This window comes from Pelophylax lessonae (assembly GCF_965119305.1).
Source record: "Pelophylax lessonae genome assembly, chromosome: 5".
Classification (NCBI taxonomy): Eukaryota; Metazoa; Chordata; class Amphibia; order Anura; family Ranidae; genus Pelophylax; species Pelophylax lessonae.
In genome coordinates, this window is record NC_138772.1 from 57,430,524 (window position 1) to 57,446,389 (window position 15,866).

A 15,866-nucleotide genomic window follows, 5' to 3' on the forward strand; every position below is an offset into this window, starting at 1 on the left:
AATCAACCAGCTAGATACACAGATGAATACATCAGAGGACTGTTTTATCTGCTGGCATATGTGATTCTGGTCTGATGATTAACACACAGATAACATGGCAAGGAGGGTGACACCATTTTCTGTATAGCAGCTAAAGAGGAACTGTAGCCACATCCGAGCTACTAGAACCTCTAGGGCATCCCGATCTCTGCTTAAAGTGACACTAAACTCATGGTTTAAAATAAGAATACATACTTGAATAGACTTTAACTCAAAAACTCCCTATTGCTCTCGGATTCAAATTCCTTTTTTTTTTTTTCTTGTGCTGTTGTGATCTGACTTCCTATTAGAGGGTGGCTACAATCGTTCTTCATGGTCCCACTGTATGTAGGACTAGGAACATAGCTACCCTTTCTTGCTTGGACCATGGGATTTGTAGTGTACATAGATAAGTGCACATGATCACAACTAACATGGACTACTTATATTCCAAACAAACAGAAGTGAGGGAGAAGAGAGCTTCGGGAGCTCACAGTGGACTTTACAAGGAGGCTAAAGCAGACATCCCAAGTCTCCCACAACTTACGGACACCCGCAAGTGCCGTGTGATCTCCCGGCTGCTGCAGGAGACTTAAGCTGGCCATACACTAGCCTAAATATTGGGTGAACTCCTTTTCGAAAAACAAAAAATTGCCTGTGAGAGCAGACAATCGTGTCATCATGTAATGACCGAATTTCGATCGATAAATCGTTTAATGGACATAAATGAATCAGTTTTTTGTTCAGTTTGTCACATATCCTTAGTGAAAACAGGTCGGCCGAGAAACACATTAACCTTTCAATTTATCGTTAGTTTATCGTTCGGCAAATTTTCAAAACTGTTCCTCTGATTTTTTGGCTCTGAAAAGTTTAAAATGATTTTCTATTTGTGCCCATTAACTGGACGAAAAACGAACGATCGGACCAAATTACAGATTTTCAAAAGATCTTTCGGCTAGTGTATGGCCAGCATTAGGATGTCAGTGAAAGAGCCGCTGTTTCTTGTATAGTTTCGGCTCGGTCACAAGCGGAGAGTGATCTGAAATGCACTTCGTCTGTGACAGGAGCCATACAGGGAGCAGCAGCTCTGCCTGTGTCCAAAGGGCATAAAGCCAGTCCTCTGTTGCTGCCTCCTCCAAGCCAATAAGTGACAGCACAGCTTGAGCTTGCAGGGTCCCCAGTAGAAAGTTAATGTGATGATCAGGGCTAATACTCCCCTACCCAGAAGTTCAGAGAAACTGTGCTTTGGGAGCTGGAGTCGGTGGCAGTGAAAATCCTGAATTGTAAGAGAGGAACAAAATATTTAATGGAGATTTTATTTTTTTTTTATACTACTTTAACGTGGTAGGTGACAGGTATAACACAAGTTAAAAACTACATTTTAAACAAGTACCCACCAGCAGTAAATCGCCAGCATTAAACACCAACACTACCCGCCAGCAGTACCCACCAGCATTACTCGCCAGCAGTACCCACCAGCATTACTCGCCAGCAGTACCCACCAGCATTACCCACCAGCAGCAACCGCCAGCAGTACCCACAAGCAGTAACTGCGCCAGCAGTAATCGCCAGTAGTCTGCAAAATAAGTAGAAAAAGTATGTGCATTAGCTTGTGTAAATTGTTGCAATATGTTTTTTAATAACTAGTTGTGTCTTGTCATATGTCATGTCCTTGTTCATACATGTATGAATAAGGACATGACATTTTCTGACTGCCTAAGTCATATGTGCTAGGGGTGCAACTACCCCCCATAACATAACTGTAAATATCCCAGAATGTCAGAGGCATAACTAGAACCTTCAGGGCCCCGGTGCAAGAAACCATGAAGGGCCCCCCCCGGACCCCAGGCTGGGGCCCTTCCCTTCAAGCTTGGGGCTCTTCCCACTGATCCTGGGGCCCTTTACTCTCGTTTTACGGCCCTTTATTACAGTCCCGCAGCGGGACCCTTTCACAAATTCTGCAGTGGGCCCCCTTCCTGTCATCTTGGGGCTTCCCCACGGTGGTAGAATGCCAGGGCCCGGTTGCAAGAGTGACCTTTGCAATCCTGGAAGTTCACCCACTGGTGTCAGTAGTTTTTATTTTTTGGTACTTTAATTGTATTTTTTATTATTTTATTTTTTTACAATGTCAATTACATATTTAGCGACCCCTTCCTGGTTCTCTATTGTGACACATCCCCTGCAGCACCCGGCAGGACAGAGGAGGGAGCACAGTGGGGGGGGGGGGGGGGCACACAAGGGCCCAGAGACAGCAGAACATAAGACATAAGTTAACTGAATAGGCGGAGTGACGAGGGCAGCATACAGAGGAACCAATCTCCTCCATTTTCCTTCTGCAGCTACTGGAGGAAATAGGAGGACAGTGATTTCTCTACATGCTGCCCCTCCTATCCAGGTGTATAGGGGAGTTCCACAGGCCCCCTGGAGCATGGGACCCGGTTGCAATTGCAACCCCTGCAACCCCTGTAGTTACGCCCCTGCAGAGTGCCACCTCCCTGAAATGAGTTTTTGCAGGTTGGGATGCCTGCTAAAAACACATGTAGCATCCACTTAGGTAGGTGCTAGGATAGTTTGGTAAATGTTAGTGTAGCACCCTCCTAGGTAGGTGCTAGTAAGACAGTATAGTTTTGAGCTCTGTCTGCTTACCAAAGGGGCTGCAGGTAAATCTATATTGTTCTCTGCATACCAGAGAGTAGAATCTGTTAGTGAGGTCTGCTCATTGAGCTCAGTATGCGATTCATTCAGTCTGGAGAGTGTTTCACGCTGGTCCAATAGGGAGGCATGTTGGACAGTTGGAGGAAACCTGACGAAACCTGACGAATGGGTGGATAGGCTTTTGATACAGTCCTGATGACTGGCAGAGGGCAGGTGGTATCGGTGCATGCTGGCATACTGTATAAAAGCCAGGAGCACATGTGCTCGGGTTCTTTTGTTGGAGAGCGGAGTCTCGGAGGTTTGTTACAAGGCCAGACTTCATTATACCTTGCTCAGAAAAGAATACCAAGTCCTCAAGTGTACATAGTTCTCATCTTTGAAGTATCCCACCACTTCCCTCAACACTATCCAAGTTCTCCAAAATAAAAACCACAAAACAACATCCCCTAGACTGGAGTGAATGAGCCTGTTGTGTGTCTGGCTGAGGGGCAGACATGTTGGGAAGACCTGGATAGTAATCTTGCGACTCCTTCGGCAGTAGCGCTACACACAGTAACAATTTCATGAAAAATAGATTACAGGATCAATAGGTGGTGGATATGTATGGTTAATTGGAGAATAAGGATATTGTTTAGAGTCACTTTAAAGTGGACCTTTCATTAACCTTATGAGTAAAAAATCCTGATATGTTGCAACATACAGCAACAGTGTCTTTTTTTAATCATTAATTAGCCATCCTTGTGCTTCAGGTCCAGTGACACTGCCTAGGCTGAGATGACGGCAAAATTATGCTGCAGATGAGGAGGGAGCATTTCCTCAGTCTCCCCTTCCTCATCCTCCGATTTGGTGTATAGAAAGTTGTGTAATACAACACTGGGTAAAACAAAGAATAGATAATTACAGTGTAAATGTTGCTGTCTGTCTGGGTTGAAAAAGAGAAATGTTTATTTGAACTTCTTTTTGATAGGTTAGAAGAGTGGACAGCCCATTGTATAGACGGGGAGGGTTGTGTGGGGTCGGTGAGTGGCATGTGTAGGTGGTGTCTGTGGGGGTAGGGATATAGACATTCGGAACTTAAGAGATATTGGTATTAGGTTCAGGGGATGATGAAGGGCAATGTGAAAAATGTAGTAGGAAACAGGGATAAAAGGGGGGTGGAGGGAGTGTCCCCTCCCATCCCCTCTCCACCGTGGTCAAACACCATTGACTCATGCCCACCACAGGGAAAGAAGATCTCACAATTCTTGGGAGCCCCTAAAAGCCATCCAAGGCGCTCAGGTAATCGTGTAGCCTTCCTGCTCACCATGAGTTTCAGCAAACACCCCATTTGTATGATTAAGCCGAGTTCTGTGACCCATTCGGCTAGAGGTGGTGCATGTTGGGTTTGCCATTGATGCTTAATAACTGCTCTGGCTGCCAAAAGAAATGACAGATAATGTCTTTTTAGATTTAATGGTACCAGGAGGCACAGATAGTAGGATAGTCTGGAGATATTCAGGATCCATAAGCCTGTGCCGTGGTGGTATAAAGAGAGATCAGATCTCCAGAACCACTTAATGGGAGGCATACCCACCAGATGTGTCATGGTCCCTACGTCCTCTGGGCAGTGCCAGCACGTATCAGGGAGAGAGATGTAAATTGTGAAGGATGGTGGGGCTTCTATACCATCTGGTTAATATATTCAGGCTTTTCTCTTGGGCTTTACTTGTGACAGATAAACCGTGTGTGAAGCTTTTTCCCATTCCTCAGGGCCAGAGAGCGTAACCAACATTTTAGACCACATTTACATGCAATTAGGGAATGTGGGATGGGAAAGCTGTAAAAAAAAAAAAAACCTAACAGCATTTAATTCAGGTTTTAACCACTTAACAACTGCTTGTCATGCAGGAGAATCCCTAACAATCGTTGTGATTTCAAAACACCCTAGACCAGTGATGGCGAACCTTGGCACCCCAGATGTTTTGGAACTACGTTTCCCATGATGCTCATGCACTCTGCAGTGTAGTCATGGGAAATGTAGTTCCAAAACATCTGGGGTGCCAAGGTTCGCCAACACTGCCCTAGACCCACCCCAGGAGGTACTTCACTCCCACCCCCATCCTGCAAAGTAAGGCTCCATGCACACTGGCTTAAAAAAAATCGCTGCTTCTACATGAGTTTTGTGTTTTGCCTGTAGAGCCAGCTCAATGCTATCCTATGTGTCCATTCACATTAGGACGAATACAGGCATATTTTAAGCTCAGCGTTTAGAGACAGAAAAAAAAAAAACTCTGCCTAAATGGTATCCAAAAACGGTCTATATGAGCATTTTTTTCTGCCTAGGGAACTGGCGTTTTTTTAAGCCCAGAGTGCATGGAGCCTAAAAGGCAATCTCATTGAAGAAACCAAGATTTGTACACAAATTTACTTCAGATGTCTAGAACTAAATATGTTATAAATTACATTCACAACCCCAGCAATTTTACAAGCTGACAAGAGCCAAATTAAAACTGCATGGTGAGTTTTTTTTAAAGACTCTTTGCTATTCAACCCTCAATTTATCCCTAATTACCCACATTACTTTTTAATTAACCCCTCCCCCCTTCTTTCGTTAATTTTTTTCAATGTTCTTTTTAGTTTACGGCTAGCAAGTCAACTTATTTGTTTGTTTGCTATTTAATTGTACTTGTTTAACGGTGTACAAGTCAAAAACCACACTCCAGTAAAAAACATAAAAATCGCGAAACTAGATCATACAAACTTTCTCAGGTATATTAAAGCACACCACTAATCCTAGCTGCCACATTGGTTGTATTGGGTGAACAGACAAAATAGAGTGCCAAACGATCAGCTCAAAAGTCCATAAATCTTTATTGTTGGCAACATAGTGAGAGCCAGTAGAAATGGAGTATTCAACGTCTTTCAGGGACCAGAGGACCCCCTTTCATCAGGGCTTGGGCTGCTAGAATTCTTGTATACAATGTGTCAGGGCCTGGTCCACCCGCTGGTGGCACGGCGCTTCCTAGAGGGAGAGGTTGCAGTTCTAGTGTCCACCAGTGGGTGTCTCTCAGCAGCCTCCAGTAATCAGTCTTTACCTGATTATGGCTGCTGGGAGGATATTTAATATTTAAAAAATTAGGAAAGGGAAAGATGGGGTTTGAGGGCCCCAATGAGATGATCAAAATATACTGCAACACACCATGTTAATTAAAAACACATGTTTAATGAGTTTCCACACACATAAAAAGGCATGTACCAACATGCTCTATGGACATACATACATATAACATGTAACATAACAAAAAAAAAAAAAAAATATATATATATATATATATATATATATATATATATATATATATAAGAACACAAATTGGATAACCATGTGGTGGGTCTCAACAAAGGAAGATGAAATTGGTCACATGTGTTTTTAATTAACATGGTGTGTTGCAGTATATATTGATCATCTCATTAGGGCCCTCAAACCCCATCTTTCCCTTTCCTAATTTTTTGTATTGTACACAGGGGGGTGGCCCACCCTTTATGGTAACATTTTTCTCGATATTTAATATTTATTTAATTTAATTTAGGTCCTCCCCTTTTAGTGCCTCTTGCTTCAGTGCTTCAGTGTTTTGCTGCTGCTAGAACCTGTTGCCATTAATCCCGTTCCTGCCCTGTTCACTGCACCCTGCACCTGCTTTCCCTTGTTTCTGATCCCAGTCTTGATTCCCCCTTCCCATTCACTCCCTGCGCCTCCAGTTGTCCCTACTTTTCTGTGTGCCCATTTAGTTAGCTGTTAGTTAGGTTTATTAGTTAGGCATTCTGTCACAAGGATTTTTGTTCATGTTACTTTTAGGTTTGCTGTGTGCTGTGGCCACTTAATCTGGACACATTATGGTGGAATCTCCTAAAAAACAAAAAAGCTCAGTGGTAATGAAATGGTGTTGCCAGCCCTGATAAACAGAAATCCTTTTGCCCCCAAATGTGCTGGATGCTACATTTCCACTGGTTGTCACTGTACTGTCAAGAATAAAAGATATATGGACTTAGCTGATCTTTTGGTGCTCTATTTCTTCTGCTCACCCAGTGCTTTAAGTGGGCTGGTATGCGCCTTAGCATACCAGTATGCTCATTTTGGACATCTGCACCCTCAATTACCCCCCCCCCAAGAATGTTTCCCACTCCAGAGCCAGACCAGTCACCACCAATGGGTCCCCCTGCTCCGGAGTCCCAGCCCAGGCCAGGGGGGTGCACTGTGGGGACCCTGATGTGGGGTGGGGGAGGGCGACAAAATTTATAGGCTATAATAGAGTACTGGCACCTCTTTTGGGCCACTTAAAGCACTGTGCTCACCCAAACCTCTCTCAAGTGGGGACATTCCCATTTAGTGGGATCATCCCTCCACTTTGTGTTCTCAGAGCAGCTGAGGTCAAGTTGGCAAGAGCTTCCATCTACTTGCATAGAGGATAATTATTTTTGAGTACAGAGCCTCGTGATTTTGTATTGGTTGCATTGTCCATCCTATTACATTTTTTTGCAAATAGGGCTCATCAGTGATCTATAGAAAAAGCGCAAGATAGTTGTCTTAAAACCATTCCTCGTGCAAATTTGCTTACTGTACAAGCAGAAACAAAATGTAAAATAACCTGCAAAATAAGTGTGGCTTCTTGCATACAGGCATCTAAGCCTGTACAATGCAAATTCCTCTGTATTTCTTCAGTCTGGGAAGCCCAGGTGCTGTGTACAGCTGCCTATAGATATGAATATCTGCACACGGCTGTACTGGTATATGCCAATGCCGTGTAGACAACAGTAAATCGTACAGGCATATACAAAATAATAGAAAATGTTCTATTCTTGCAATATGACCATATTTTATACTTGTGTTTATGTCAGCACTAGCATATGCCAGAGTACAGCCATGCATGTCCACGGGCGGCTGTATGCACCATCCGGGCATTTTTCAAGCAAGAGAAACGCACCAGAACTTACATGGCATGAGCGCAGGCACCTATATGGAGAAGTCATAAACACCAAAAATCTAGTTTTTAAAATGGTTACTGGTCAAAAGTATGGAAAAAAATATTTTCTACTTAAAATACATAGAAAAATAAGATATTTCTTCTGAGGCAATCCCACCAAAGAAAGCCTTCCTGGTACTGCAATAAATTCTCCATAATTAAGTATCTCTGCATTAAAATCTCCCGGAGTGCAAACAAGATCGTCTTCCCAAACCTATCCATGAAAAGCCATTGGAAAGACGTGTATGGTCTTAGTATAGCCTTTGGAACTTCCCCTTTGTCTGGATTGGACTTATACAGAATTTGAGCATTCATGAATATTATCGCTGTACAGCAGGCTTACTTATGACAAAGGTACATCTTCCTTCTTATCTATTTTTTTTTTTCTTAGTTGGAGGGGGACTCTGGAGCTGGAAGAAGAGGTGCTGCCTAAAGTTCTTGCTCTTTCAATGGCCTGACCTCATGATGTTACCATGTCTCCCAATTTTTCAGTGCACAGATCAGCGTCTAATAAGACGTCAGAGAATAAGGCTCCTTTTGCACGACCTGAAAGTCGTGCGACTTTGCCGCGCAACTTTGCCACAACAAGCAATACCGGCTTAATCATGAGGTCTATGGACCTCAAGTCGCATCAAAAGTTGGACCAAAGTAGTGCAGGGACTACTTTGAAGTCGCAAAAATATGCATGGTACTCACTGGAAATTATTGAGTACTACTAGTCATGCAATTTTACAGTCCCAAGTCGCAGGACAAATAGCACAAGTGTGAAAAAGGCCTAATACGCTACTATGTTACACAAACCGCAGCTCAGTATTCTGCATATTTCTGCTCAACAAACCATGCTATTTAGGTTGGGGAAAGGCTGGTCGTGTGATTTGAAGTTTCTTACCTTCCCTGATTGCAGTAAATGGAGTTCCCTCTTCTTCTTGTAATCTTATCACCTTTAGTGCCACAAGCTTTCCATTTACTCTGAAAAAAATATAGAAAGTCATTGACAGTCAGTTGACAGCTTGATAACAGGGGAGGGGCTTAAAGCTGTGAGGGGGTGTGGTTTAAAATAAAAACAAACAGTCCCTACAATACATTTTTTTTTTATTTACATTATCCAGCATCCAGGGGGCAGTAAAACACATAGAAGGCTACATTCATGAAGTGACCCCTACAAAGGCCCTGAACCATCGGGAAATACAGCATCACTTTTAGATAATGTAAAGTACTGGGGCGACCTGGCTGGAACACACAGCACTAACAAAAGTAACATTGCTTAAAATGGGATATGGGGGATCGCCTCTAAACTGGATCAAGCGGACACCATGAATGCAAAGGACTAACAGATTTTCAGTGAATCAGGAGGGAGGAAAGGGAAAGGTTATGGACTGGGCAGAGTGGATACACACATGGCAAGAAGAAGGGAAGAAGGGGGTGGGGAAGAATATAGTTAGGGGAGGGGGACGGTGTAGGTTGGGAAAGAAAAAAAAAGGGGGGAGGAATGGGGGAGTTTCTCGGGAAGGTGGGAAGGACCCCAAAAAAGGGGCATTAATATACAGTGTCTTAGTGCGCGCCAGAGGCAAAGTGGGCCTTCCCCTCTTCCAAGAATGAAAACATGTTCCAAAGGACCCAGGTTTTGGAGTAAGCCTCATGTCTTTTTTGAGCAGAAAGTAGCAGGTTTTCCCTCTCGTTCACCTCAACTTTTGAAAGGCAGAGCGAGATAGCGGTAGGTCGCGAGTTTCTCCACCCCAGTGCAATGCATCGAATACATTGTCTTTTAACATTGTGTGCATATATTGAGTTTTGATGGAAGTGCCTGTTTCTGCTACTGACTTGTTAGCAGTGGCAATGATCTGCAGCCTCAACTAACCTCTGCAGCTTTGCCACCAATGAGGGTTGTGAATACTTTTGTAAGGTACTGTATCTACCTACATTAGTGCAAACCATTATTCAGGTTTACAACGGCTTTAATCTCTACTTGGGCACAAGTCAATGCCCCATGTATCATCTGCTTCTAGGATCCAAAGTGGCCATGGTGATCATGTTAAGGACTAACACTGGTATCTGATACAAGTTTTGATGCAAACGTGTATTGGCAACAGTCCACAACACTCGCTACTGTCAGCAATCTGGTAAGTATATAAATGCAACAAAAGTGAGAACACCCCTAAGTGAAAATGTCCCAACTGGGCCCAAAGTGTCAATATTTTGTGTGGTCACCATTATTTTCTAGCACTACCTTAACCCTCTAGGGCAGGGGTGCCAAACCCAATTTCATCAAAGGGCCACATAAGCAGTATGATTGACCACAAAAGGGCCAGTTGTATCTAGGGTGCGCTACATACAGAGTGCAGAGTTCAGGAGTGCATTAGGTACAGAGTGTATTGTTGAGGGGTGCATTAGGCACAGTGTGCAATCCAACCCGCTCAAAGCTTTCTTGCATCTCTCTCTCCTACCTGGCCTGGCTCTAGTACCTACCTGTGTATGCGGCTTTGTCTCGCCTTTCAAAAAAGTAATTTTCTCTCTCGGCTTCTGGAGATCCGTCCCTGCCATTGGTGTGTGCAGGGATCTGTTACTCCTGTGTTTGCAAGTGACAGCGGGGAGCGGAGGGCCGGAGCTGGAGGTGGTAGAATGGAATTTCACCATGTTCTGGCTGCAGAACTGGGTGCGAGGGCCACTTGATAAGTCCTGGAGGGCCAGATTCGGCCCGCGGGCCTTGTGTTTGACATGTGTGCTCTAGGACATGGAGTTCACCAGAGCTTCACATGGTTGCCACTGGAGTCCTCTTCCACTCCTCCTTGATGACATCACGGAGCTGGTGGTTAGAGAACTTGTGCTCCTCCACCTTCCGTTTGAGGATTTCCCACAGATGCTAAATAGGGTTTAGGTCTGGAGACATGCTTGGCCAGTCCATCACCTTTGCCTTCAGCTTCTTTAGCAAGGCAGTGGTAGTCTTGGAGGTGTCTTTGGGGTTGTTATGTTGGAATACTGCCCTGTGGCCCAGTCTCCGAAGGCAGCGGATCATGCTCTGCTTCAGTAGATCACAGTACATGTTAGCATTCATGGTTCCCTGAATTAACTGTAGCTCCCCAGTGCTGGCAGCACTCATGCAGCCCCAGACCATGGCACTCCCACCACCATGCTTGACTGTAGGCAAGACACACTTGTCTTTGTACTCCTCACCTGGTTGCTGCCACACATGCTTGACACCATCTGAACCAAATAAGTTTATCTTAGTCTCATCATCAGATCACAGGACATGGTCCCAGTAATCCATGTCCTTAGTCTGCTGGCCTTCAGAAAACTGTTCGCAGGCTATGAGAGAGTGAGCGTGATAACAGTAAATTAAACACACTTGCTCCCCATTCACACCCGAGACCTTGCAACACTAACGAGTCACATGACACCGGGGAGGGAAAATGGCTAATTGGGCCAATTTGGACATTTTCACTTAGGGGTGTACTCACTTTTGTTGCCAGCGGTTTAGACATTAATGGCTGTGTGTTGAGTTATTTTGAGGGGACAGCAAATTTACACTGTTATACAAGCTGTACACTCACTACTTTACATTGTAGCAAAGTGTCATTTCTTCAGTGTTGTTACATTAAAAGATATTATAAAATATTTAGAAAAATGTGAAGGGTGTACCCACTTTTGTGAGATACTGTATAAAGTGCCAGTGCAAATTAAATCCATAAACAAACATGTACTGCAAAAAAGGCAATGCAATAAATAATAAGGCTTCTTACAGCTTGTGCAATCAAAAAAGTTTGCTAAGGTGCTTCATAGGGATGACACCACAGTGTAATGACAATTTTCCACTTGTGCTCCTTTCACCGGGTGAAGTGCAAGCTCACCTCCATTATAGACCCCTAAAGGTCAACAAAGCATAAAGGCAGATCAATCGGATGGACCAAACTCTGGTGTTCAGGTTCCTTTAAGAACAATGAAATTCCCTTTTCAAGATGGCTCCACACAGCTCACACATAGGTCATTGGCAGCAAACAGAGAAAACAGCCTCCAATAGTGCACTACCTGGGTTATTAAGCTCAACACACCACGCAGAACCCACTTCATAAAATGCACTCACATTTATTTGGTAAAAAACGAGCATATAATAAAGTCCAGCTTCTCATGTGATCCATTGAAAACTTTCGCCGCCAGGCTCAACCTCTACGCGTTACGCCACTAACGCACGTGGCTTCACTTGGAGGGAAGTCGAGCTAAAGGCAATAGTAACTAAAAGGCATAGTTACTAAAAGACAATACTAATTGCCCTGTATCCACTTTCGGTTTGCGCATGCATGGAAAGCCACACATACGCATTGCGCACAATGCACAAAAATTTGCAATTGCGTGTAAAAATGCGCACATGCGTAATAAAAAAGAAAAAAAACAGAAAATGTCAACCTCTAAAATAATGTACTACAATAAAATGTACTGCAATAAAAATGGCACGCAAGTACTGCACACACGCAATGCGCTCCTGAGTTAGCACATGTGGGATTGCTAAAAAACAGTAGTCCTTGGACATTTGCATCTGATTGGTGATCTGGCAAGCAGAGAGTAAATTTCACAACACAAACTTCAAGATGCAGACCCACCTATCCAGGGGCTGACTGGCAACTTTGACCCAGGGGGCAAGTACAAACCAGAGGCTCATGGTGCAGTGACTCGGCCCTCCTCCCACTCTCCCTCTTCCTGGCCTCCTCCTGACCCCCATTCCAGGCAGAAGGTCCGCTCTTGGTTCTCTCTACTCACTGGCCGAATACAGGTTCTCGACCTGGCTACTAGGGGGAGGTTGGGGGGAGCTGGGACAGCTTAGTCAGGGTCGCCAGGGGAGGAGAGTCTCCAGTGGGGCATAGAACCAGGCTCTGCACAGACACAGTTTACACTATCCATGCTGGGGGGGGGGGGGGGTCTGTGCTCTTTCCTTGTCTTCACCCTGCACTCAGTAGGTCAGCAGGGACTTTTTACTTCTCTTCACAGGGAATCCTTTAGGCATGTCTGTGGCAGAATCGGTGCAACCTTTTTTCGGGGGCATCAGAGCGGCCTGTTGCCCCCCTGCCCCCTGGCCCAGTCCTCCCCTGCACCTATCCACAAGCGCAAAGCTATGCAAAATCTGGCAGCAGTGAATCACACAGAACACCTACTTTATGACTTCAGTATAGTTCAGTGTTTGCTGGATAGCACAAGTGGTTACAGGACTGGTTTTACTTTTTGATTAGTTTTTTTGGATGAACATAAAATTTACCCTGTGGTTCCTAATAGAGCCAATACTTGTCTTTCAGTAAGTTTCATTGTGCCTGGGAAAGTTCCTACATTTTAAGTCCTGGAGGTATACAGGGCACCGACATCCAGCCCCCCAGAATGCAATGATGTAGAAGTTTCAAATTTCAATATTTTATTCAGAATACAACATAGATGACATATCAAATGTTTAAACTGAGAAAATGTATCATTTTAAGGGAAAAATGTGTTGATTTTAAATTTTATGGCATCAACACATCTCAAAAAAGTTGGGACAAGGCCATGTTTACCACTGTGTGGCCTCCCCTCTTCTTTTTTTAACAGTCTGCAAACGTCTGGGGACCGAGGCGACAAGTTGCTCAAGATTATGAATAGGAATGTTGTCCCATTCTTATCTAATACAGGCTTCTAGTTGCTCAACTGTCTTAGGTCTTCTTTGTTGCATCTTCCTCTTTATGATACGCCAAATGTTTTCTACGGGTGAAAGATCTGGACTGCAGGCTGTCCATTTCAGTACCCGGATCCTTCTTCTACGCAGCCATGATGTTGTAATTGATGCAGTATGTGGTCTGGCATTGTCATGTTGGAAAATGCAAGGTCTTCCCTGAAAGGGACGACGTCTGGATGGGAGTATATGTTGTTCTAGAACTTGGATATACCTTTCAGCATTGATGGTGCCTTTCTAGAGGTGTAAGCTGCCCATGCCACACGCACTCATGCAACCCCATACCATCAGAGATGCAGGCTTCTTAATTGAGCGCTGATAACAACTTGGGTTGTCCTTGTCCTCTTTAGTCCGGATGACATGGCGTCCCAGTTTTCCAAAAAATTCAAATTTTGATTCGTCTGACACAGAACAGTTTTCCACTTTGCCACAGACCATTTTAAAAGAGATTTGGCCCAGAGAAAACGCCTGCGCTTCTGGATCATGGTTAGATATGGCTTCTTTTTTGGCCTATAGAGTTTTAGCCGGCAACAACAAATGGCACGGTCGATTGTGTTCACCGACAATGTTTTCTGGAAGTATTCCTAAGCCCATGTTGTGATTTCCATTACAGTAGCATCCCTGTATGTGATGCAGTGCTGTCTAAGGGCCCGAAGATCACCGCCATCCAGTATGGTTTTCTGGCCTTGACCCTTACGCACAAAGATTGTTCCAGATTCTCTGAATCTTTGGATGATATGCACTGTAGATGATGATAACTTCAAACTCTTTGCAATTTTTCTCTGAGAAACTCCTTTCTGATATTGCTCCACTATTTTTCGCCGCAGCATTGGGGGAATTGGTGATCCTCTGCCCATCTTGACTTCTGAGAGACACTGCCACTCTGAGAGGCTCTTTTAATACCCCAATCATGTTGCCAATTGACTTATAAGTTGCAAATTGGTCCTCCAGCTGTTCCTTACATGTACATTTAACTTTTTCGGCCTTTTATTGCTACCTGTCCCAACTATTTTGGAATGTGTAGCTCTCATGAAATCCACAATGAGCCAATATTTGGCATGACATTTCAAAATATCTCACTTTCAACATTTGATATGTTATCTATATTATATTGTGAATCAAATATAAGTTTATGAGATTTGTAAATTAGTCCATTCCATTTTTACTCACAATTTGTACAGTGTCCCAACTTTTTTGTAATTGGGCTTGTATAGGTGTGTGTTCTTTTCACTTTATTCCTAAAATTCCAACTTTGAATGTGGTTTTTGTCTAGGAAAAGAAATTGTATGTATTGTAATGCATGTTTTAGGCAATAAAAAATATTGTTTAATAGATCTAGGATTCCATACAAGCAGCAAGTCTTGAGGAAATTTTAAGGACTTTAAAACAAAATTAGTTGACTCTATAATGGCAAGAACGAATGCTCGGACAAACAATTTTTCAGAATTTCCAAAGAAATTCTGCAGGCGTATGGCCAGTTTAACGTTAAAATCCTCCAGTCTAGGTACTCCTGGGCGGCCTCTGATTCAGTAAGCATGTAGACCTCAAATTCTTTAACTCTGTCTCTTGCTAATCTAAGAACCTCTCTCCTCCCGTCATTCAACATTCTTGTACCAGAGACTCTGTGACGCAAAGAAACTCTGGTATTTTTTTTTTGCATGCTAGTGGTAGACTTATCCCTAAACTCAGCCCAGTTCAGAAGAAATTAATTTGCAGGTACGTTCTGGTGCCAGTTATTAAGTTTATCTATACTACAACAATGAACTTCTCCTGTTCAGTCCCAATTAGCCTGTCAAGAAGAGTATTGAAAAGGTTTTGTTATATCTCTTCAATAACTGCAAAAAAAAAAAAGTCCTTGTTGATCCTACAAGCTAGCATGTGACTCTGTCCAGGAGTGTCTATCTCCTGGGTCACATGCAGTGCTCACTGGTTCTTCCTGCTGACCTCCACGTGACTATTCTACCTGGAAATGTTTGGAGGTCAACAGAAACAGAAGTATTCACAGTATTCTTTTACAGGCATGGTTCTTTGCAGGTTTTTTTATTTAATGACTACAGTAGGTTCCTTAAAATAGTCCTTGCTATGGGTACAAGTACATGTTACATTTACAAAATGCAGCACACTTTCTTTGTCTATCACCTCTGTCCTGTTCTCTGTCTCTTTCTTACACTCTGTCATGTTTTCCTACATTATTTTCTCTTTTACGACTCCCTCATACGCTCTACTGTCAAACACTGCTACCTCGGCCATTTTTTTGGTCTCTGTTTCTCTTTTTCCTGCCATCTCTTAGGGCAGAAAGATGGCAGAGTGATGATTATCTGTGTAATATTGTGTGTTGCATTAGTCTAGCCCTGATCAAAAAATTGCATACAGATGCACATAAAATTCTGTATGAATTTTTTGTTCAGGGCTAGATAATGCAACACACATAATACAGATAATCATCTCTGCCATCTTTCTGCCCTCTCTGTACCCCACCTATATCCCTTCTCACCTGGATTCTCCCCCTTCTT

The 15,866-nt window shown here is 43.5% G+C and overlaps 1 protein-coding gene across 2 annotated transcripts in view; it reads right to left on the bottom strand.

Annotated features, from left to right (window-relative positions):
- Positions 1-15,866, bottom strand: part of CDK14 (cyclin dependent kinase 14) — a 786,329-nt gene that overhangs the window by 525,591 nt on the left and 244,872 nt on the right. For both annotated transcript variants that reach the window (XM_082258252.1, XM_082258251.1), the window contains exon 5: positions 8,560-8,639. In XM_082258252.1, the coding sequence (XP_082114378.1) occupies positions 8,560-8,639 (80 nt within the window). The remainder of the gene's footprint in view (positions 1-8,559; positions 8,640-15,866) is intronic.